The sequence below is a fragment of the Aplidium turbinatum genome, chromosome 3 (assembly GCF_918807975.1).
Source record: "Aplidium turbinatum chromosome 3, kaAplTurb1.1, whole genome shotgun sequence".
Lineage (NCBI taxonomy): Eukaryota > Metazoa > Chordata > Ascidiacea > Aplousobranchia > Polyclinidae > Aplidium > Aplidium turbinatum.
Window position 1 is genome coordinate 42100755 of NC_137474.1, and position 24647 is coordinate 42125401.

A 24647-nucleotide genomic window follows, 5' to 3' on the forward strand; every position below is an offset into this window, starting at 1 on the left:
GACCAAAGGACCTCCACTTGTCGCTTTAAATCATTACGGTACGTTACAAGATATTTTCTAAGCTCAAATTTTGGTGCAAAGCGTAAACACTAAACATCATAAAACCTGCAGCATTTTCATACATCTGCTCAGAACCAAATGAAATTAACGTGGCTGATAGACACGATTGTTTTTATCAATCGCTAAGACGCAGTAAAGATTTACAGCCTGTTCGCGCAGTTAAAAAAAACAGCAATGTTTCATTTCAACTAACTCGGTATTTCGACAAACCCCGGTCTCCCATGCAACATTTAAGACAAAATTTTCAAAACACCAACTCCTTTCAGATTATCTCTTTACCTCCCTTATCCTTTCTTGTATAGCTTATTTGAAAAGCCATCTGGGGTGCACCTTATATTGGAAGTGTGCTGCCCCATTTGACAACTTATCTGAGCCTAGAGCACACTTCGTAAGCTAGGCCTACATTCTCTTTTGTAACTGCAGACTACCTCTAGATTATAGGACATCATGGTTGATCATCAACATTACGTTCTTTCCTCGTATTGAGGGTTGGATACATTGGGCCATTGTTTCGTACTGCAAGTGCTTGATCAGACTTTAAAAGAAAATCAGTCCCACAACAAAATATAGGAAAGCCTATGTAAGTATTAAGAAAGAAGTGTAGGCCTAAGAATATCATCATCTATAAACGTAAGCTAACAATATCTTAATCATAACAATAATCAATACAATCCATCATGACAGACCACTTGCGTTTAACACCTTTGACAAACGTGTTATAAGGTTGGATCATCGTTAAAGTACTGGGTGCTACCATAACTAAGGCGACATGCCAAAGGGTTGTATTTACAATACAATATAAAGAACAGATAATGACATTTCTATAAGAAATCTATAAATGCAAACCAAATTGTTGACAATATTAATCAATAAAAAATCGATAATTTCATTCAAATCAAGTCAACGATGTTGAAAGCAAAATCAAAATCACATAAATGAAAAGCTATTTGCAGAGTAAATGAACACAAACGAGCCGACACGCGTCTTCCAGATGGTGTTGACGTAACATAATGACGTCAAATGTCGCTCAGAGTAACTCTCCACAGACAATAAGATGAAGGAACACCAAATCAGGGTTGCCCCATTAACCATTCTATCGACAAATTGCATATAAAAATTGAAATTAAATTTCCATTGAAAGAAGCGCAATGATCAATCCTTCCTCAAAAATAATAAAAATGTCAAAAAACAAAAATCGTTAAAAGACACTACAAAAGTTAAACGGTTTGACCGGCTTTATATGACGGCAGGTGGAGTGGAACATGTGAATGCTTTTAATGCACGAAACAAACAGAATCATAATTCGGTAACAAGTGTAAATGCAAATAAGGTACGAACTTGCATTATCTACGCCATGAATTTGTCTTTAACCACCTACACCTTGTAAAATACTATGAAAGTAAGGGGTTGACATTCAAACGTTATGAGAAGCGTTCAGATTCAGGAAATATACTTTTAGAACACATAAACTCAACAGACAGCGGCCTCAAGCAAAGAACCGCATAAAACAGCAACACACTGACTCTACCACCATTCGTAATGCCACATGACTAGAGAACTGTGTCCCGAAAGTTAGTGCAATTCTCTATTGCCGCAGCGAACTCGCAGCATCAGGCTAAAACAGGTCGTTTGTATTTACACTTGTGAAACACTTTTAGAAGTTGTTTCAATTTAAAACAGTTAACTTCCAGCAAGACATAAACTGCCACAAACTGATAGCAAACCGCAAGCTACTTCGAGCTTTTTTCCACTGGAGAGAGCCCGAGGTACTTGTAGGGCAAAGGTAGGCTACATTGGCAAGACTTCAAACTTTCTGTGAGGAGTGGGGTGGTGTGCGCACCACAAAATGTCTACCACCGTATCCTGACGTACAAAGATTGTGAAAGTGCGTAACTCACAATCTATTTTCGTTTCTTCAACTAAAACTGAAGCAACAGGTTTGCAGTATTCAACCTTTTTAAACCAAAGCGACTCTTACATGAGCCGCGGTTAATGAGTTTGATAAGTCGACAACATTTAATCCGGTGATTAAAGTTTGTACTTCATACATTTTTAATATTTTTTCGGGAAACAGAACAAAGTTACTCCGCTAAATGAAAGTTATCCCGTTAAACAAAACTGCCTCATCTGACGCTCCATTGCTACGTAGGTATTTATCAATACATATTGCTGTAAAACTTTAGATCAACATTACAACTTATACAATGGGGTTGTGGCATATACAAATGTAGAAATCTAAAAGTAGATGGAAAACTTTGGGGTGGAATGAAATAATATGTCAGGATGGAAAACACCGATTCCATCCTATTCCATGGCTGTGTGCACATTTTAATAATACGACATCACTGTTAGTAAGTACAACACCATGATATATTGCACTAACATAACACTGAAACATTAGCAACACTTTCCAAACGTTGAATCAATGTTAAAATAACGGATTTTGCTGTCTGGGTTTAGTGTTGATCAGATCAACCTTTAAAGACATTGACAAAGAAGTTCAAAAATATATTTTCATTAAAAAGCCTAAAATAGTGATTGCTTTGATGGAGTGGATGTCTGCTTCACATTAAACTACCATATTTACGTAACATAAACGTCACCGAATGTTAAAAAAAGGGAAAAAATGAAGAGTTTCGAAAACTAAAAAATATTTGGAAAAATCAAGCATCTCATTGTCGGTTATAATCCAACGATTCGCAATAACTGCAAATCTCAGCTTTGAGACTCTCCAGAGACAGAGACTTTTCATTGCACAAGACAGCCACCATGTTGAAAATGTTCGTGGCGGCTTCACTCCATGATGACCCTGCAATAAATGAATGACTCAGCAAATAAAACAAAATGTGGCTACATAGCTAAAATAAGTTGCTATTTATTTTGCCAGACGTTAAAACAATGCAACAATAGCGGCTTTTGCTAGCTAAGTAGCCTATCAGTGCACAAGCAATTCCGTTTTACGTAATGTAATGTCCAATCACTTTATAAAAGTCTTACTTTGGGTTGCCCTTCAGTAAATGCAGTAAATAATACTTACTGCAATGCCGACGTTTTGTACTAAAACCGATACATCTTCAGAATGAAAAAGGCTCTGTCACAACTTAGAAATAACGTCTGCAGACGTGGAATCAATGTAAAAATGACGGATTTTGCTGTCTGGGTTCAACTGCCATTCTTCGTTATTAATTTCTAATAATAATGATAACAATATTTATATAACGCCACATCCACAGTCAAACTGTGCTCCTGGGCGCTGTACATGACAATGGTGATAATTAATACGGTACTTTCACTCATATTGTGCAGTGAAATAGAACGTTTTCAAGCGAGTTTTGAATGAATTTTTGTCAAAAGACTGAGAAAAGCTTGTGGGTAAATTTGGCCTTCCATTTGACCGGTGGTTCCCAAACTGCGGTACCAAACCACCAGCGGTACGCGGATTGTACACCAGGTTGTACGCCAGAAACTCACTGAAGTTGACAAGAGTTAATAAAACAAAATCTTAGAATTTACACAAACTTCAGATTATACAATGTGCATTATTGCGTCATATTTAATTTTATTTGAAGGGCGGCTCAAGCGTTTATGACGTAGCATCTATGTTAGCGGTTTTCGAACTTTTTTGGTAGCGACGCATTTGGAAAAGTTTGTTGGACTTGCGACGCACCCAGCGATAGGAATTTTTTATTTATTTGTTTGTGTTTCCAGGCCCAGCCTTCATTTGTCTCGCAGGGTAGGCACTTTAACGTATATCACTTGTTGAAGAGTGCCTGCTTTTCAATGTGAAATTGCTTTGTGTTTTAGTCACAATTTTCCTTATAAACTCCATTGATTGCAGTCATTAAGATCCTTCTTGCACTCAGTTCAGTTGCAGAAGAAAAAATAGTATTAGCAGAGGGTGGGAATCGAATCCACGAAATCGAAATTACTACTCCTCTGCCCTAACCATTAGGCAATGCTGGTTGTGGCGAGGCATTCAGTTAAATTTCTTTTGTATCAAAATCTTTCGATCAGAATATCACGTGTCGAGTCACATGACTGAAATCAGCTGAATCGCGAGTACGCTTTTTCGACGAGTGTGTGATGTTAAAGTGCCTACCGTCTCGCAGCAAAGTAAATTGGAATTGCGCTATGTGATTGTTAGTCCATAATCGATTGCTACAGTTTCGTAACAATGAGTTCAAATGCACGTGTCAGAGGATAACAGTATTTGTAAGCATTTTCTTATCTCAATTGAGTTTAGGTACGAAGCGAAAACATTGCGTGACGCCCTTGAAAATTTGAAACGACACACAGTTTGAGAAACTCTTATATAGGTTATTCAACCGAAGCCAACACTTCTCAGTTTTCAATGTTGCTACTCATGGTAGCAGTAATACTGCAGCCTGTTTATTGGTCTTCCACTTATATGCGACAGCGAAACAGCTTTTTTATGGCTTGGGAGGCGCTGTGCTGATATTAGTTAAACTTTCTTGCCTTTGGTTGTATATTTTGAGGTTTTTTGGACATCGGATTGTAGGTGGTATGCGAACACTGTACGAAACTTCTAGATGGTACGCGAATAGAAAAAGTTTGGGAATCACTGCTTTCGACAGTAACGTAAATTCATAAAGGATTTAAATCACATAAATGCTTGGAACCAAGTACGTTAATAAAAGAAGAGACAAGAGCTAAGCGGGGTTGCCCAGGGGTCACCAAGTTTGAAAATTCCGTTACTTTTACATTAATTTTTCTGGTTGCGGAGTGACTCTTTCATGCAGTAACCAACAATGTGAAGTGTCAGAAAAGAGACTTACCAAAATCCAGCCGTGAATACAACATTGGGTATTCTTCGTCCATCTTCTTCAGCCAATCCACACAAGCCTTTGGAGGGTTGCCCAACACCTGCGCACAGTATTAGGTCGGATAGAATCAACCTTTACGGGGGTGGCACAACAGCAGTTAAGATGTATAAACCATTTACCAAACTTGCAATTGAATACTGTTCTTGACTCCAGACTCGATGGTTCGACTCCAAACTGGGTAACACTAAGGACTTTAAACTTGTACAGATTACAAAGACGATAAGACAGGGTAATGATATGATGGCGGTTTAAATACACTCTTTAATTAGGAACCTTGCAGCCACTAGAAAAGCTCAGGAGTTGTAAAGTAAAAGAAGACAAATCACGGCAGTAACAGTACATTTTGTCTAAGCAAAATCTCATTTACTGTGAAATGTTACTTAATTGATGCAAAGACGTTTGCAGGGTGTGATTCAACGTTGCACAAACATCAATGACAAGCAACCTACCTTACAGAACGCTATAACGCAGGCGACTCCAATCATCATGCAGGCAGTTTCGTAGCCTTGCTGACCTGTTGGGAATCAAACGCAAAAGTTAAGGCTTTGTCCATATTTCGGGACGAGTAACGATGTCTGAACCGGGCCTGAATGGTTTTTATGTCATGGGGCAAAATTTGTGTAACTTTACCAACAGGTTCGTCTTCACTGACACACCCATTTTGAGTCCAAACAGCGTTTTTTGTGGCACACAAATGGTGTTTTAGTCGCATCTAAGCTCATGTACAGTATATTGGTTGAAGTTGAAAGTTTGAATTAAGTGGACGGGAAGGCAAGGAAGCCACTCTTCGGGTCCACCTTCAGGCATGCCTTAAGTGCCCTGCCAAAGACACAAGCGTGTGCTCTAGAGCTGTGTCGAACCGGCCCCTTACCGAGCGTCGCGCAGAGGTCTCACCACTCATTAGGTAGCCAACAAACAAAAGCTGAAACACTCGAATCCGTGCGACACTATCCTTCATATACAAAACAACTACATACAGTAGATATAAGAAACAGATTAGGTGTCGGGATAGTTGGCTTCGTATACAGTTAAAACGTGCAGATGCTTTTTATGAAAGTAAAGTACAGTATATACAAATGTACCTACCTAGAGACACGGCGCCCGATGATTGGACAACTTCCTCAAAGCAAGATAGAAGCTGTGTCATGAGGTCGTAACCTTTCGCTGCTTCAAACAGAGCCGGAACAAAGCGGGACTTCAACTGAAAGGGAGTTGTTTTGTCATGGATGACGACTGAGAGTTTTTCAACCTTTTTTAGCAACGAAACACTTTGTACATTAACTCTTTCGCGACCACGGACGTATACACACGTCCAAGTTTAAAAGGTGTTTCAAGCCAAAAAAAATGTAAATGATGGCAGATCCATCCATAGTCTTTACCTGTCCTTATTCATTCTGCTGTATCTCCTAAAGCATTGCGCGCAGAAACGAAGTAAAATTTTTCTCATGTGCAGAATTGTTTTGGCATGCGATTAAACTACATATATTTTCATATTATTGTATCATGCTTGGGTAGTAAAGATTATAATGAAGTATGCTTTTCTGCCAATTTTTAATTTTTTTAGAAATTATAAAAAATACCGTTTTGAAAGTTGCTAGTTGTACATTGAATGTTTCAAATTTTATTGCAAAACTTTTCATCTTCGGGTAGCTGAAGATGTATACGTTCATTTGATGTCAAGATTGTGCGTCTACGTCGATCACATGAGATATTATTACGGTGTAAATACAACAGGTTTTTGTGAAAAATGTCTGGTTATTTAGATTAAAACGTCGTGACCTCGGTGGTTGCGAAAGAGTTAAAATAATCGTACGGAACACCAAACCAAATTTTATAATGATGCAATAAACAACACAAAAAGAATTTATTCACTTTTAGTTTTTCTCAGTGCGATATCTGGGCCTGTTTGGATGAGCACAAAGTTGATATTCGGGCAGGAATTGCAGAAAGACAGACGCGAAGCTCTTGTGATTTTGATTTGCAATCGGTGTTTCATGGAACACCAGTGAAACTAATAAACTTCTTGCGGAACACCTGACGATCTTTCGCGAAACACCGCTTAAAAATCACTGATTTAGACCATAAGAGAAACGCCCAACAGTCAGAGATGGACAAGATCACCAGTATTGGTGATCTTGAAGGTCAAGATCACCAAGAATAGGTGATCTTGAAGATCAAGATCACCAAACTATGTGATCTTGAAGATCAAGATCACCAAGCTATGTGATCTTGAAGATCAAGATCACTGTCAAGATCGCTTTTTGTGTACTTGAAAAAAATGAAGTTTTTGATCAATGGTGTTGCAAAAAATACTTACTATAAACAACCTGGGTAAAGGTTGGTATTGCTAAGTTGGTATTGGTATTGCAATTGGTATTGGTATTTGTATTGGTATTGCAAAGTTGGTATTGCTAACTTTTACTTTTAACTACTCGATCACTGGCCTAAGAATTGTAATAACTTAGTGACTGTTGCTATTAGGCCTATTAATTGCTGACAAAATTTGCGTAGAACCACGTCACACCCAAGGCCGGGGTTAATTACAGTAGTACTGAAAAAGTCGCAAAATTTGCAATTAGTTTTATACTTTTTATTTACAATAAATAAATAAAAATAAACTTTGAACTGCATCATTTTTTACCAAATTTTTGTCTGGTTCATGTGGGAGTTTTTATGCGTGTTACTAAGTAGTTTTAACTTTCACTGTATTATGTCAATGTTTATTGCACCATTTACCCATCTGGCAACCTTGATACTGCAGTCTGCTATCAAAAAAGTTCAGAGGTTTGCGGCCAGACAAACCGCTTCATACTCCGACCTTAAACAAGTCTTGGTCTGGTTGATTTGCTGCAATAAACCACTTTACATGACCAAAGTCGGCTAGAATCCAGGTTTTTTAACACCGCCATTCTACACTTTTGAAACATCTAAAAATTGAGTCAAAGAAAGTAAATATTTCTTTAAAATTCACACATGAAAATTGTGAACAAGGTTAAATCATTTTTTATTATACGTCAACATAAAAGACACGGAAGTTGACTTCTTTATTATGACCAACACAGAAAACTTTTTCAATTTTGAAATGGCAACACTGACCAGATTAGATGGAGACTTTAAATCGTCTTTTGTTGGACACATATCATATTAACAGTGGCTTTGTGTTACTAGTTGCCACTAACTACTTTGCACAGTACGAGTTCTAAAAAAATGCCTCTATCTAGTAGGTAAACTTCAATTTTAAAGTGATCCTGATCTTATTGTTCTTCAAGATCAAGATCACACAAAAAAGTGATCTTAGATCAAGATCACCAAAAAAAAGTGATCTTCAAGATCAAGATCACGCCCATCTCTGCCAACAGCACACGAAGCATCAATCGACAGATATTGCATCTATGTACTTGTAGTTGCTCAGACACTGCAAAGTCTTTCCTATACGACATCAGCTTGAACAGACCAATGGAATCCGAGTTGAGCTTGTACTCTGTTTGACGAAATCATAAAACTAACCGGTTGGAAAAATATTGTTGTCATGAATCAAACCAATTAATGCATACGTGTCGCAAGCAGAAAATTTCTTCGCAATATTTCGCTTAAAACCTTTAAACTTGAAACATCGTCTTAAGTTTGTTTGTCGGCATGCAATTACTTCAGCTTTTTCGTAATGTCTGACTTTTTACGTTTTATTTGTTCTATCAGAAAACAGTTTGAAACATTATTCGCTCTGATGCACAATAAATTAAAAGAGCAGGCAATGCATCATATCAAAACAGCAGCCACTGCTGATGAACTACTAGAACAGTAGTGTTCTAGTAGGCCGTGCGCTGCTGCTAAAAATATACTGATAGCATCCAAGCCTCGTCATGCCCAGTTCAACAACTTCATGGTCATCACATACCTTTATATCAGGAGCGTACCCTTGGCCCAATTTGTAAAGCAATTCAAAGCAATCGCTTCCAAAGAGAGAAAAGACGGATCCCAAACCTAAAAAAGAAATTGATCACTCAACCGCTAAAAACATGACCTCAATTGAACAATCTCAACTAAAGTATGAGGGTGACTTTAAAATCTACAGGATAAAACTACGACTCCTTTATTTATTGTACTAGCCCAATTTTAATCTGATGTTGACTCCGTTTCCGAAGGTGACCAACAAATACACTCCGGTGGGTGCCGCAATCTCCTTCATACCCGACCAGTATATTAACAATGAACTATCTACAACATTAATATGAAACACGTCTAAAATGCCCGAAGGATGTATCTGTGAAATGAACATTTTTAAGTTGGCCAGTAATGAACCAGATGATGATAATGACGGCAACACTGCGGTCGAGGGGCAACACTGCTATTGATGAGCAACATTGTGATCCACGAGCAAAACTGTGGTCGATGGCAACACTGCGATCTTTGAGTTTAATTTCATGCGTCCAACGTGATAGCAATGAGGCCAGTCATTCGGGATGGCATTTCATTCCTGTTGGAACAGACTTTTGTTGCATGCAAAAATCGGTTGATTAGACAATAAAGGTTGTGCATACCGGCAACAAGTGAACTAGAAGCACTTCCGCTGGAACTAGAAGCATCACTTCCGCTGGAACTAGAAGTATCACTTCCGTTGAAGCTGAAACTTTTAAGACTTTTGCTGGAACTTCTGTCAATTCCCGTAGAATGTTCGTCACTCTCGCTGGAACGGGATCGACTTTCGTACGATGACGCGCACCAAAATTCGTCGTCGTCATCGAGACGTTTTTTCACCGATGCATGGACGTCATCATCGAACGAGCGTCTGCGCACTGTGGACCGCAATGAACACAAAGGATTGAAGGAGAATTTACTCAGACAATGTTGGATCGCCTCACAATGAAGGGTTGGTTTGAGACGTTTTTTTTTTTCGCTGAGACTTTTCGGTCAATTGTCCGAAATGACTTGAAAAAATTCGGTAATTTTTTCTGATGAAAATATTTCCTTTCAAGTAGCTGATACAAACCAAACTTTTCACTTTCTGACTAGCTACAACATTACGTTTCGCTGAAAAACGTTGTCGTGTTTTATCTGAGAAAAGTTGGAACAGATAAACGTGTCTTCAACGTTCATCAGCAAAACTCAACCTTGCAACACCCGGCCGCAGACACTGACTATGACTATATTTTTTTCGGACATTTTACTAAAAACTTGGTCAATGACTGATAAATGACTGAAAAAAAAACAGGCTTTGAGAAAACGATTGTTTTGGAATTTGAAAAGTGCTTCCGGGATTTTAATAAGGTGTTTTAGCTTAAGAACTGACATGGTAGTTTCTATTCACGAGTTAATAGAAAATTAATAATTAGTATCTCTATCACATAAAGCAACAAAGCTAATTAGGCTTGAGATTGCAAAGCCGCATTCTCATTGGTTGATTTCCTTTAGGCCTTGCGAAACAAAATTTCGTTTCGACGCAGAGTTTTGCCTTGTTTCCGCATAACGTGACAAACCAAGTAAGTTCATTTCGTTCTAGTTGTAAACAATAATGAAAACCGAGAAACGATGGTTCAACAACGCAAGAACCGCTTTCTATTCTTCCTTGACTGTTAAGCCTTTTTCGCCAGTTCGCGTCGAGGGACGGCACCTACTGAATGGAGTAATAACAGACAACACTTCGTCAATCGGAAACTTCCATCTGTCAATTTTGGAAGCTGGGCAGACGTCAGTGGTTTAAAGTCTCCACAAGTATGTGAAACTGAAACGAAACGGCCAGATTATGCTCGAAAAAAAGCTTTCAATTAAAACAAACACACAACAAGCAACGGTTGAATATTAAATGCAGATCAGTCAAACTCCAAAACAATCTTTGCACGATTCAAATGTTTAATGCAACAGTTTTTCAAATCGATGTGGATAAAAACACATACAATTGCGTGCAAATAAGGGAACAAGGACACACAACCAGAAAGTCAAATTCGTCATTTTTACATTGATTCAACGTTTGCAGATGTTGAATCAATGTAAAATTAGGTATATTACAGTCTATTCTAGGCAGTGGTTAAGTTGTTGTTGAATTGTAATTGCTGCTGTAGCATGACGTGCTACATCGAGGCCAAGACAACATGCAGTAGGATTGTTAAAACTGGGGGGGGGATAGTGACGTTTTGACGTTTGCATTAGAATAGTGACGTTTTTCGCTTTCGTTTCGAACGCACAACGACATAAAATTGCTTGGATTTTGAAATGCCAAAAACGAATCGAAGTACATCATTTCTGTTTCAAATATCGGTCTATCTCATACTTATGCTGATATGGGCGAATGTTAACTCATTTTCCCACCAAGTTTAAAGTTCCAACACAAGTACCAGTATTTTCTTTGTTGAAATAAAATAATTCGGAAAACATTGCAAAATGGAGAAATCTGCAGAGCAATTGCATTGAAGACAATGGCACTATGACATCACTATCTGCCCCCCAGTTTCAACAATCCCAATGTGCATTGTCTTGGCCTCTATGCAGTACGTCATGTGCTGTAGTGAAAAAACGTCATAACAAAAAACATATCATGATGTGATATCAACGTCAACTTACGTTTGTGGACCGAGTTGACATGGCCAGGTGAAGTAGGAGAATATACAGGAGATTTGGCACTCAATTGAACAGAGAGGAAATCATTTTCCGTGGGTACGTCATTTTCTGCAGACAGTGCAAGAGATTCAAGTAACAGAGTTAAGGCAAAGAAGGACTCGTAGCCGTGTTATACACATTTTTACCAAAGCAGCTGTTCAAAAAGGTTTAACCAGACATTACTTTGATACTACGACTCTGAGCTCACACCAACAATAAGTTCATTACGTTTCCAGTACTAAAAAAACAAACGTTTATCTGGCTCTACCGGGAATCGAACCACGAAGCGAGTGAATGAATCCAATGTGAGCAAACGAACGTGGCACTTACAGGCGACGTATATAATCTGCAAGTCACTGCATCAACCACGTGATATTGCGAGCGTGTTTCTCGGAACTTTCGGATATGAAGTAAATTAAACGAACGATTCGGTCAAAAAATTCCATCTGCTGTAGCAACCTGCAGTAAATACGCTTACCGGCGTCCACATTAATTTGATTCGACAGATAACATGGAAAATCGTGAACAGCTTTTCCACTCTCTTTTCCAGATTTTCCACTCCGTTTCTTCATACTGCGGATGCCTCCTGCAGGCACAGCAATGGGCACGTCATCGTCTGCGGATAACGTCATGTGGGAGATGCATGAAACAAAACAAGACACGGTGACGTTGAAGGAAATTTGTCATTAAACTCAGCCTATTTTAAACCGCAATTGCTGTAATATCGACGCAAGGAAGACTGTTTCAATCAAAAATCTCAAGCAACGATAACACAGCTCGCTCTTAGAAAGCATTTCTTACAATATTTTTGTTCACTTTTTTATGTGTATGTGTTGTGCATATTACGCGACAACAACAAAATCCCTGCATTATGACATTTATACTTTCACTAATACATTAAGCCTAAAATAGCACAACGGCCTATGTGTCGATAAAAAACACTGCAAATGCTTGTTTCTCAGAGACAAATGAAATTCGTCATTAAAGTAAGCTCTGTGTTTCAAGCATAAAAGTTCCAGTAATCTAACCAGTGTGCACTGTGCAAACAAAGTACACTTGTAAGTTTTTTCAGACGGTAAATTTTAACAACAAGTTAAGAAACATAAATTAGATGACATCAACTTCTTATTCCTGCAATGTCTGCGACAGAGAAATTCAACAGGTAACAATGCTTGATGTAGCTAGTACTTGAGCTACTAACATTAATGTACAGATGTCGCACAAACCTTCACGAAGTACCGCGGTACGCTGTGTCCAAAGGGAACAGTTAAATTCCTCTTGGAAAATTTGGTTAGAGGATTGTTTAGGTGGAGAGCCAAAAATGGATGCAGATTGTTGGGAAGAAGCCATTACACTTGTATCCGACATATATCTGAATGGTGGTGCAGGAGGAGTCGCTGCATTTGAAGCCGACATAGACGAAGCTCCGAAACCGAATCCAGATGTGGTGGCAAAAGGGACCCCTGCAGTTGAAGCCGAAATAGATGAAGCTCCGAAACAGAGTTCAGATGGTAAAGCAGAAGCCCTAGCACTTGCACACAAAGCTCCGAAATCGAATCCAGATGGTGGCGCAGGAGGACCCCTGGCACTTGCAGACGAAGCTCCAAAACCGAATCCAAATGGTGGCGCAGGAGGACTCCAGGCACTTGTAGACGTTACAGACGAAGCTCCAAAACCGAACCCAGATGGAGCCGCAGGAGGAGCCTGTGCACCTGCAGACGAAGCTCCAAAAACCAATCCGGATGGTGGTGCAGGAGGAGCCTCTGCATTTGGAGCCGACATAGACGAAGCTCTGAAACTGAATCCAGATAGAGGGGCAAAAGGAACCCCTGCATTTGAAGCCAAAGATGGAGCTTCAAAACCGTCTTCAGAACAAGGTGTGATTCCTGAGAGAAGGCTTCCATCACTAGAGCGACTCGGAATATTGGAGAAAGCATTCACTGCAAAGCAATACATAGGAGTGGTTGAAACGTTTATTAGGTTGAAAATTTAATTTAAATAATTCTACCAAATATGAAACCTTTGTGTGGAAAAACACTTCATAGTACAAAATACGTCTAATCATTACATGCAGCTGTCATGCAAGAGTGCTTACTTGTATGCATGGCACTAAAGGGCCCACTTTGTTGAGCGAAGACAGGGTGATTTGAATTACTGTAACCATCAGCTGCAATTCGCCCTTCGAACTTTGATGGTGTGGCAGTCTGGGCAGAGTATCGGAAAGGCACTAAGAAATTGCAAGTTACACTCTCACAAATTTTTCCTTTTTTTGTGGTTTTGATAAGAAATTGCAAGTTACACTCTCACAAATTTTTCCTTTTTTTGTGGTTTTGATAAGAAATTGCAAGTTACACTCTCACAAATTTTTCCTTTTTTTGTGGTTTTGATAAGAAATTGCAAGTTACACTCTCACAAATTTTTCCTTTTTTTGTGGTTTTGATAAGAAATTGCAAGTTACACTCTCACAAATTTTTCCTTTTTTTGTGGTTTTGATAAGAAATTGCAAGTTACACTCTCACAAATTTCTCCCTTTTTTTTGTTTTTTAGTGGTTTGTTGGTTTATTTGTTGCTTTTGAACATAACATACGAGAAATAGCTTCGGATGGAGTGGTAACTCCCGAAGCCACAGCGATCTACATACTGTATGTGGATTAAGCTTATCAGTGAATAAATTGCTTTTCATGGAATTAATCTTCGTATTCCAGACAGCAAAATTCGTCATTTTTACATTGTTTCAACGTCTGTAGATCAATGTAACAATGACGGATTTTACTCTCAGGTACTTCTTTGGGAAGCAAACCAACCTTTACAAAGATCCAAGCAAAACGGCTTTCGGCCACCTGAAGAACAAGATAATGTGTTGTTAGATAAGGTTAGAAAGCATTTAAAGCAGTGGCTTTAGATATTTTTGTAAACGCGCAGAAATGAACAATGCAAAAATTATATACAAAAAAATAAAAAATCTGGTAGGGGATCTGAGAGGCTTGCCCAAGATAATTTTAAAAAATGTTTCCTTGTTTGACTCTTTTTGGGTATTTTGTAAGCAAGTTGCATTGGTCCATATTTTGTGAGCAAGTTGCATTTGTCCATGTTTTGTGAGCAAGTTGCATTTGTCCATGTTTTGTGAGCAAGTTGCATTTGTTCATGTTTATAAAATTAAAAGCGAGATGCCGGTAGAACTTAAAGTTACAAGGTTTGGTTTTCGAGTTGAAGTGAAGTTTCAAATCACTTTGGCTATGACCACAAATAGATTTCAACAATTTAGTTTTTAAATAACTTTGGTATAGCCTTGGTTACTGAAAAGCTATATGTTTAAATGTTGGAAGTTTTTACGTAATTTAACGTGGAAAGTAACCGCTCACATACCTTTTGGCTAATCTTTAAAACAATGCGTGTTTCATTTTTTCTCGCCTTCAACTGCACTGCAGTATGTAACTTTCTAAAAAAAATTTTGTTTGTTGTTTGCTCTGAGGATGCGCATTGTCATGGTGCGCGAAACGTCAGTGAAGCAATAAATCAACCTATTTGTTGTTGCTTTCACTTTCATCAGATGAACGTTACAACAAGTGCTAGAAACGATAGCCTTGTATGGTGTTGCGAAGTCTTTTAGAAAATTTCAAAAGTGCGTGTAGGTGTTCCCCCCATTCCCCTATGGTATATAAGGCACATTTCACCCCATTAATACTTGGAATAGATTAATTTAATTGTGAACTAGTTGAGTGAGCAATACGTTTACTTTAAATTATTGCTCTTTTCTCTCAGTTTTTAATGCTACCACTTACATCAACTGTTGAAAACGATGTCCAACGTTTTTTTCGTAAACCGTTGTTCGTAAAACAATTGTTCGTAAACAATTGTTCGTAAACAATTGTTCGTAAAACAATTGTTCGTAAAACAATTTTTCGTAAAATCAGGGGTCCCACTCAAGATGTTCCTATTTTTTTTATGATTTTATGCCAAAAAAGTCAAAAATTTTATGATTTTTTATGAATATTTTTGGTTATTTTATGATTTTTTTTATGATTTTTCATCAAAATTTTATGATTTTTTTATGATTTTACATCAGAGCTCGATGTTTTGTTACATTTAATTTTTTTAAAGTATTTATTTTCACAGTTTAAGGATAAGAAGCGATTACGGAAAAACAATCAATGCAAGTCATTACGTAAAAGCAAACATAGGCTACGGTACAGCTTTTGAGTGGAAGTAGAAAACATAATATAGCCTACTGTAAGCTTGTTATACTTTACATTATTTAAATGTGGTTAAATTGTTTAGCTCAGTTCCGAGCAAGCTGCACTTTAAAAATCAAATCAACGCAACAACAGACTTGCAAAGACATTGGGAATAACCAGTACTTCTAGGTTCTGCGGAAATCCAATTTATCATAATTCCTTTGGAACAGACCTGTTAATCAGTATTTGTTGTGGCTTGATCTTTCTTGCATGGCTCATATAAACCAACTTTTTAGTAACATTACTCAAATGATGTGAAAGGTAACTTGTAGCAACCACAAAAAAGTTTAGACAGTCTGATTTAAATTTCTTCTTGTCAGCTTCAGTGAGGACCGCAACATCACCGAGTAAAACTTTTGCTCATGTTCCAGCATCAATCAAGTTCAACGACTTCTGAAGTTCTCTGTTTGTGACATCAACCAAAAGATGTTCTGACTCTGTGGATGATATGTTCTTTTTTTTTATGAATTTACTAAGCAAAGCCGTGATCAGATGGCAACTTTCATGTAAACCAACTTTCTAGTAACATTACTCAAACAGTTAATGGGAAAGTTTACCTCATCATCATACCGATTTAGTTCATATTTCACCATCCTCAGCGAAACAATTGTGATTCCTTTAAGAGAACTTCTATGTGAATCAATCAAATGTGTATTAATGGAGAAACCTCTTTCAGGACTGGCATTACCGTGACTTAATGTTTGAAACCATTTTGCCAGACTAAATAGTTGCGGATATTTTTTATCCCAGCATCATCAAACAGGCCACCAATTTTTGTCTAATAATAGCGTAGGAAGACACTTTTGGTAGGGGTGTTACCGTTAAACCATATTTGATTAGTGCTTGAGCCCAGTAAGAAGATTGGGAATTGGTGTATTTGTTACTTTCAAGATCAGTCTTTTTGTAAAACTCATCTAGAATATCCTTAGATTGATACCGCAACCACTGCAGTCTTGCCTTATCATAAAGCTCTTCTCTTGAAACAGATACATCAATTGCAAAAGCACTTGCACGGCACTTTTTAATGCAATTGGAGACTGTCCAATAGATTGACAGTAGAAGTTGTAGTTCCAACATCATTTCTTTTTTCTGGGTGCAAAAATTGTGCCTGCTTAAGAACAGATGAATGCAATGGCAAATGATGTAAAAGGTAACTTGTAGCAACCACAAAAAAGTTTAGACAGTCTGATTTAAATTTCTTCTTGTTGGCTTCAGTAAGGACTGCAATATCACTGAGTAAAATTTTTGCTCATGTTCCAGCATCAATCAAGTTCAATGGCTTCTGAAGTTCTTTGTTTGTGACATCAAGCACAAGATTTTCTGACTCTGTGGATGATATGTTTTTTTTTTTTTGATAAATGTACTAAGCAAAGCTGTGATCAGATAGCACATTGCTGAGTAAAAAATGTAAATCAGTGGCTCTTCATATTGGAATAGGACTAAAAATCGTTCAAAGTCACCAGAAGCAAATGATACAAATGAAATATAAGCTTCAATCAAAGGATCCTTTAATGCTTCTTAAATCCTTTGTATCTTTGGGTGGATGCAATGTTTGACTTGAAGTTTTTTGCTAAGGCAAAAACTACAGGAAGTAATGTCAGAGGTCCCACTCAAGGTTTAAGGACATGTCCGCCATGAATTTCGCCTGAGTAACACATTGCTTGCAAATGGCCTCAATAGTTTCCTTGCCTAGCCCTACGCTTTTTCCCAAAACATTGCTGTCAAATTATCTTTTCACCATTCTCCCACACTAACTGCAATGTCTTGAAATCTTGTCAGTGTCTACTTGTTTATGTCCAATGACGCTTAAAACATGCAATGAAAGTATCTAGTTACGCTCCTTTTCTCATTCCAGCTCCACAGGCAACACTGGACTTGATTACGCAACCACATGTTATCCTAAATCACGGGTCGGCAACCTTTAGCATTGAAAGAGCCATTTGGTCTCGTCTCCATTAAAGTAAAACCTCCTCGAAGCCGCTCCATCTAACTGACTGCTAACATACAGCAAAAACCTAACGCTTACAGGAAAGCCTTTTGTTCGAGTTATTCGACCGCACCCTGTAGAACTGATTTGTAGTTACCATTCCAACAGCTGTCAACTTTTAACATGACTGGGAAACACAACTAATCGGTTCATGGTCAGATATAAACATACACATATTTTTTAATGATTTATTTCACGCAGTTAATGTGATATCTGCTCTTGAATTTCATTGCATATAGCATCCGCATGAGCCAGAGCGCAGAGATAAAAAGAGCCGCAGGTTGCCGACCGCTGTCCTAAATCAATGCATTCAACACAATCGTTACACAAATAATTATGCTGATATCATGGTTGGAATTGTTACACATTACACTATATCAATTTTTTTGATTTTTACATGCCCAGTTCTCCATTACAATTAAATTTTATGATTTTTTATGATTGTGTCTATATTTTATGCTATTTTATGATTTTTTCCAAATCAAGCAAAATTTTATGATTTTTTATGATTTTATGCCGAGTGGGACCCCTGTAAAATTGATTCTTCGTAAAACAATTCTTTATAAAGCATTTCTTCGTGCATGCAATTGAGAATTGATGTATACCAAGAAATGCTTTACGAAGAATTGTTTTAGGGATTTAATTTTACGAACAACTGCTTACAAACAATTGTTTTACGAACAACTGTTTACGAACAATTGTTTTACGAACAATTATTTACGAACAATTTACCTACAACCGTTGAAAACACACGAGCCCGCACAACCGGTTAGATCAACAAAATGTGATTGAGCTAGCTAAGCGGCCAAAAACGTTTTGCAAAAGCGGAAAATATAACATGTTTTTTTCCCAGTTATAGGTAGAACATGGCTAAGGACCCTCCTAAGCAGATCCGCTACTGTGACGGTCATGTTCACGGATGTCTTTGTCGGGGTTGTAAAAAACTTTTTTTAATAAAACCTAGCCCGCCGAGACTTTTCATGGGCAAAAATCGGCTTTTTGATGAAAAAAAAACGGGTTTTATAAGCAAAAGTAGGTTTTTGTCACGGTTTTGTTGCAAACACATGCATTATTTTTTTTATTTAAAAAAAGGGGCGATTACTTTAAACCCGTATCAACGTAAAGTCAATCGGGGATCCGCGTAAAGCAGATACAAAAGCATCAAAAATTTAAGAAAAATGTGAACACTATAATATAAACAACGACCTTTTAGAGTACATGTTAATTGTATGAGTACATGCGTAAAAGTGAGACAAAGTCCACTTTGAAATTCTTCTGTTGCATTTTTCCAATTTGAAATTCAATGTTGCATATCGCGCGATTTCGGGTATTGAACCCTCTTCAGTACAACTTTAATCAACAGCATAGTACAGTACAATTTACAGCAGTTCACTTTAAAAAAATAACTAAAAATGTTATGTGGTTGCCAAGAAACAAATTAGTCTGCGAGCAGTAATAATGACAATTTTTATCGAACTATTGGACTTTGTCTCACTTTTACGCATGTACTCATACAATTAACATGTACTCTAAAAAGTCGTCGTTTATATTATAGTGTTCACATTTTTCTTAAATTCTTTTTTTTGTTTCTGTTTTTAACAATAGTTGCAACAAAACTAACGCTACAAAAGATAACAATCCAGATGAACATCCAACTTTGACTTTTCTAAAAATGGAGCAGAACTCCTCATATGGCAACACTAATTTTGTAGATCTAGCAACGTCCTTTTAATAAAACCCGGATTTTCAATGAAAAACCCAGCCCACATGGGCAGCCTGGTCTTTGTTTTCTTTCAATGTATTAGATTTATTTTGCTAATGAGGTCATAGAATTTTGCCCAAAACATTTGGATTTAATATGCAGTGCATTGTATGTAAGTTTTTGCTTGTACAATGTTACCCAATCCCATTAATTTGTTGTATATTTATTACTATCTGTTTATGGTACTACAAATTACTACTTGCCCGAAATACAATGTAACTTAGCTTCAAAAAATAAGTTATCGTACCTTGGAGCGTGAAAGGGGATGATGACCTCCACTCGCTATCAATGCATGGTTGAAAGTCTACTGGGTTCCATGACACGTAGGAGCTGAGAAAATAATGTAATGCGATGTTGTATTCAGGTTGTTATTTCGGAAACAATTGCTTCTTCAATATCAAACTAGATATTGCCAGAAATGCTGAAGAGTTGGGGAGGAGAGTAGGCTATATCAACAACATGGTGGAAGCCGTTGTGATCATTTGCTATCAGGTGTGTTCGAAACAAAAATAATTCCACATTCAACTCAACGTAAAGCTTAAACTTTGCTGTTGCTTCCAACCACCTTTTGTGGTTGCGTTGCCGAGAGCCCTGTTTCAACGTTCGAAAAGGCGCCAATAGGGCGCTGGTTCGACACCGCTCAAGAGCATGCGGCTTAGGGTGGCCAAAAAAAATTGAAATTTTTTATTTTTGTTTGCACACCCTCTCATTTGAGGAGGATTCATGAAAAAATGACACTGTGAAAATTTGAAGTGAATCCGACAAGAGGAAGTGCTCTCCCACCGACCTCAAAGTTTGGTTTTATTGGCATAATCCGTCAAAATTCCTTGAATATGTGACGTAATTCTTTTTTGACTTATATACATTGCAGTTGCAGCATTTTTGTTTTAACCATTGTTTTACTCTGAATTTATGATACAATAAGTGTTTCCACATGCAGAAAAACATAAATAATGCACAAAATAGATCACATTAACAAGCGTTTGGTATGAAATTAAATGCACTAAACTTTAGCGAAAACCGCATAAAAGTACGTTCACCAGTCACGATCGCAACGCTTCAGGTGACAACACATTGCCCAGAAAAAGCAAACGAAACGTTTGTAAAAAGTCAAGCCATTGATTTTATTTAATGGAGCTGTTGGCATGTTGGCTTTTACTTGCACTTGTTGGAAGCAGCTTTCTGTGGTGCTCGACCACCTGACAGAGGAGCTGGCGCTGCTGTTTATTTTCCGTAAGGACTTCATTGAAGTGAGTAGCTAATTTGACTGCCCAGTGCCCGCTCTGCACAATCATTGACGGCTTTGAGACGACGGCATGCAAGAAGTAGCAGCCTTCAATTAAATGCCTGCTGCACGACAGTGATAGCTCCAGACAGAGGAATGAGCATTCATGACAGAGGAATGTGACATTGTCAATTCATTTATATCAATTCCAGCTGCAGCAAGATCAGGAGTGATGATCATCATTGCTTGACGACTTGATGTTATAGTTCTGTTCAGTGCTGCATTAAACAGTGGATTATCAATAATGCAGTGTTTTGGTAATGGCTGCTCCTACTGATTTTTGTTTTTGTTTTGCTGTTATTTGGATTTGTGGTGCAAATAGTGGGTCACTGGAAGAATCTTCATCATCTGCTGATCATTTTCAGATGAGAAAGAAGCAGCACTTGATGGTACTGGATCAATGCGATTTCTGTTGCGTCTCTGTTCATCATCTTTGCGCTTTTTATACTTTGCAGCAGCTTTGCAATGCATTGGGTCCTCTGCTGTCATCAGTATCTGTCATGCACCACGTTGGTCTATCAAAAACTGGCAGTCTTCTGGTATTGTTGTGCGGCATTCCCAGTTAGCATATGCAATATCAAATAATGCACTTAAGCTCTGGGTGAAGTCAGCTTCTGAGGTCAGCTAGGAAGCTGAATTTCGCCTCCCTTTGTGCTTTGATTTTCCTATATGCTCTTGATGGATGTGTTTTAGTTTGGTAACAACGTGAGTCTTTGCAGTGGTAGCGATATTAGCTTTCACCCACAAGAACTGCACTGCAAGCAAGTGGCAGTGTAACCTTATTGATCTTCATCTCGTAGTAGAGGTGGTGAAGAACCACACCCCATACAGGCAGCTGACATGGCCCCTCAAGAGAGTCAACACTAGCGAGTGGGTGTCCATTTGTTGACTGTCTTGAGGGGCCATGTCAGCTGCCTGTATGGGGTGTGGTTCTTCGCCGTTTCTACTACGAGATGAAGATCAATAAGATTACACTGCCACTTGCGTGCAGTACAGTTGTAGATGAAGGAATATTAACTACTACCATCTATGCCACTTTTTGGTTTGCAGCACCTTCATCAATATCTACCCCTACAAATGACCTAGCAATGTTACAGCTGACAGAGGATTGTAAAGAGGTTGACAATGCAATTTCTCAAGTGGCAGAAAAAAGTTGAGGTTGCGCTTGTGGTACATCAGTAAGGATCTTGCTGCACTACGGTACCTTTATTCAATGATAATAACACAGATGATGAAAAGAAAGCAATCGTTAATGCTCTTAAGAAAGACCCATTTCTCGAAGATGTTTGTCGTGTTGCCCCAAACAAAATTGTCAAGTTTCAACGTCTCTCTTTGGCACAGTTTGTAACACAGCATTCCCTTAACCTTTTCGAGTCACTGCTTCTGTCGACACATGGCGTGATTGTGATGATTATAAAGAAGCCTGCAAAGTTTGGCGTCATCTCAAAGCCGTCAATGATTGTGCAGAGCGAGCACTGGGCAGTCAAATTAGCTACTGACTTCAATGAAGTTCTTACAAAAAATGAATAACAGCGCCAGCTTCTCTATCAAGTGGTTGAACACCACAGAAAGCTGCTTCCAACAAGTGCAATAAAGTCAACCAATGGCTTGACTCTTTACAAACATTTCTCTTGCAATTTCTGGGCAATGTGTTGTCATCTAAAGCGTTGCGATCGTGACTAGTGAACGTACTTTTATGCGGTTTTCGCTAAAGTTTAGTGCATTTAATTTCATACCAAACGCTTGTTAATGTGATCTATTTTGTGCATTATTTATGTTTTTCTGCATGTGGAAACACTTATTGTATCATAAATTCAGAGTAAAACAATGGTTAAAACAAAAATGCTGCAACTGCAATGTAGATAAATCAAAAAAGAATTACGTCACATATTCAAGGAATTTTGACGGATTATGCCAATAAAACCAAACTTTGAGGTCGGTGGGAGAGCACTTCCTCTTGTCGGATTCACTTCAAATTTTCACAGTGTCATTTTTTCATGAATCCTCCTCAAATGAGAGGGTGTGCAAACAAAAATAAAAAATTTCAATTTTTTTTGGCCACCCTAATGCGGCTGTATCTTTGGCAAGACACTTAAAGGCATTCCTTCGATTGCGAAGTGGCACCCCTTCGACTCTAGCCCTTGATTTCTCTCGTGTATAAACAGTACGCTTCGGGCTGTGGCTTACTGAACTGAATTCTACGTAGTAAGGTTTTGTTCCGTTTCGACTGAACAAAATCGGTTTCGGACTCTCGTGCAACATCGTTGAACATTGAAGAATGGTGGTCTTTGTATTGGTGTTAACGTCGCAACCTTTAGCATTTCTTTTAAAAATGTATTTTTCTTATAGGCTTGAAAAGGGCTATATGACTAGCCGAAAACGTTCGCTTTTTGTTTTTATAATGTTAAATGTAGTGTTGTTGCTGAGTTATGTCTGTTTATGGTTTAAAAGAGTTACCTCTCTACCTAAATTGTATTATAATCAACAAGTTCAACTGTTGTTAGATCCGTTGGGAAACGTTAAAGAACCTACAGCTACCTGGAAGGGTCCAGCTTGTTCCACCACTCCACAATAGCAGCACGTCTTGGGTCATCGTTGCCGGATTGCGTCATTTTCACTTCATTCAATTTCTCGCAGCATTTACGAAACGAGCCAGAGGTAATCATTGGAGGCCGCCATTTCTTGGGGTCCGTTTCCAGCAAAGAAAATGGGAAGTCTTCGAGGGCGTTTGGTTCTCTCACAACCTTTAGTAAGTACTCTCCCAAGGCAAGGTTGATAACTGAAAAGCAAAGAAAACAAAGCAAAAAGTCAACTACGACATTAACAGTAAGCTTCATCAGTACAAAAGCTTCATCAGTACAAGCAGTAAGCACACAACCTTTGAATCACTGCACCGATGGCCACAGTTGGCTGAGCTGGGATTGCATGACTTGCTGTCTCACAACAAGCAAAAATATTAGCATAGTTTTATAACAAAATTTTCAACCATGGTTTTCGCCGCAACAAATGATGAATAGAAACACGTCTATCTTTTCCATACTAACCCATACAGCAAAACTCGTCATTTTTACATTGATTAATCGTTTGCAAACGTTGAACCAATATAAAAATAGCGGATTTTGCTATGTGAGAATGAGTGGCCAGTTGATTTGACAACATTATTGACATGTTTTGGAACTTATTTGCAATTGCGCCAACATCACATCATACAAATCTCCAAAGTTTAGTCTTGAGCGTAATGATTTAATTTAAACTGTAGCACATCCACTGTTAATTTAACTTTCGCTCTGTATAGATGATAAAAATAACTTTTGTATTTCAAACTGTTTCACACTTTCAAACTGTGTATTTTAACGTTACTTTTTAAGTTTTTTTTATTTTTGCGTGAAGATGTATTCTTGAGGTCGCTATGACAACAAATGGAGAATAACTTGGAAATGCAGAACTTGCTGAGGTTTAAGCATTCCAAAACCTATCCTGACAGCTAACAAATTAATCCATTGCTTCTTCTCCCTGGACGGTTTGTTGGGTTTACAAGCCGATTGTGTAGTGCAACAGTACCTGGATATTCCACTTCCATTTGCAAGTCCATCTTCAACGCCAGAAGCTTCAATTGAGCTTCTTTAAGCTGAACGTTCGACAAAGTCGGGATTATCGACTCGACTTCTTCGATATAGCGGTTGCATTCCGCTACAGAACTGTGGTAAGATCTTTTAGCGTTTTCGATTCCCTTTTTAACCCTTTCCAACCCAGGCTGTAAAAAAATTAAAATTTTCATTAATTCAATTTCACAACTGAAGTGATTTTCTTCTAGCTTACATAATTTAGATGCTCTAGTTTTGAACTTACGCAAACGTCCGTATGGTTGAGCTAAGATCTCACC

The 24647-nt window shown here is 38.1% G+C and overlaps 1 protein-coding gene across 1 annotated transcript in view; it reads right to left on the reverse strand.

Annotated features, from left to right (window-relative positions):
• Nucleotides 1–625: 625 nt before the first annotated feature.
• LOC145766819 (protein mono-ADP-ribosyltransferase PARP4-like) overlaps nt 626–24647 on the reverse strand; it is a 45951-nt gene continuing 21929 nt past the window's right edge. Inside the window, exons 27-40 of the mRNA XM_082578525.1 lie at nt 24326–24518; nt 23303–23543; nt 19727–19809; nt 14300–14335; nt 13591–13722; nt 12722–13435; nt 11974–12111; nt 11460–11564; nt 9443–9697; nt 8800–8885; nt 5991–6105; nt 5354–5418; nt 4857–4944; nt 626–2869 (exon numbers count right to left, since the gene is read on the reverse strand). Of these exons, the coding sequence (XP_082434651.1) occupies nt 2733–2869; nt 4857–4944; nt 5354–5418; nt 5991–6105; nt 8800–8885; nt 9443–9697; nt 11460–11564; nt 11974–12111; nt 12722–13435; nt 13591–13722; nt 14300–14335; nt 19727–19809; nt 23303–23543; nt 24326–24518 (2388 nt within the window). The 3' untranslated portion in view covers nt 626–2732. The remainder of the gene's footprint in view (nt 2870–4856; nt 4945–5353; nt 5419–5990; nt 6106–8799; nt 8886–9442; nt 9698–11459; nt 11565–11973; nt 12112–12721; nt 13436–13590; nt 13723–14299; nt 14336–19726; nt 19810–23302; nt 23544–24325; nt 24519–24647) is intronic.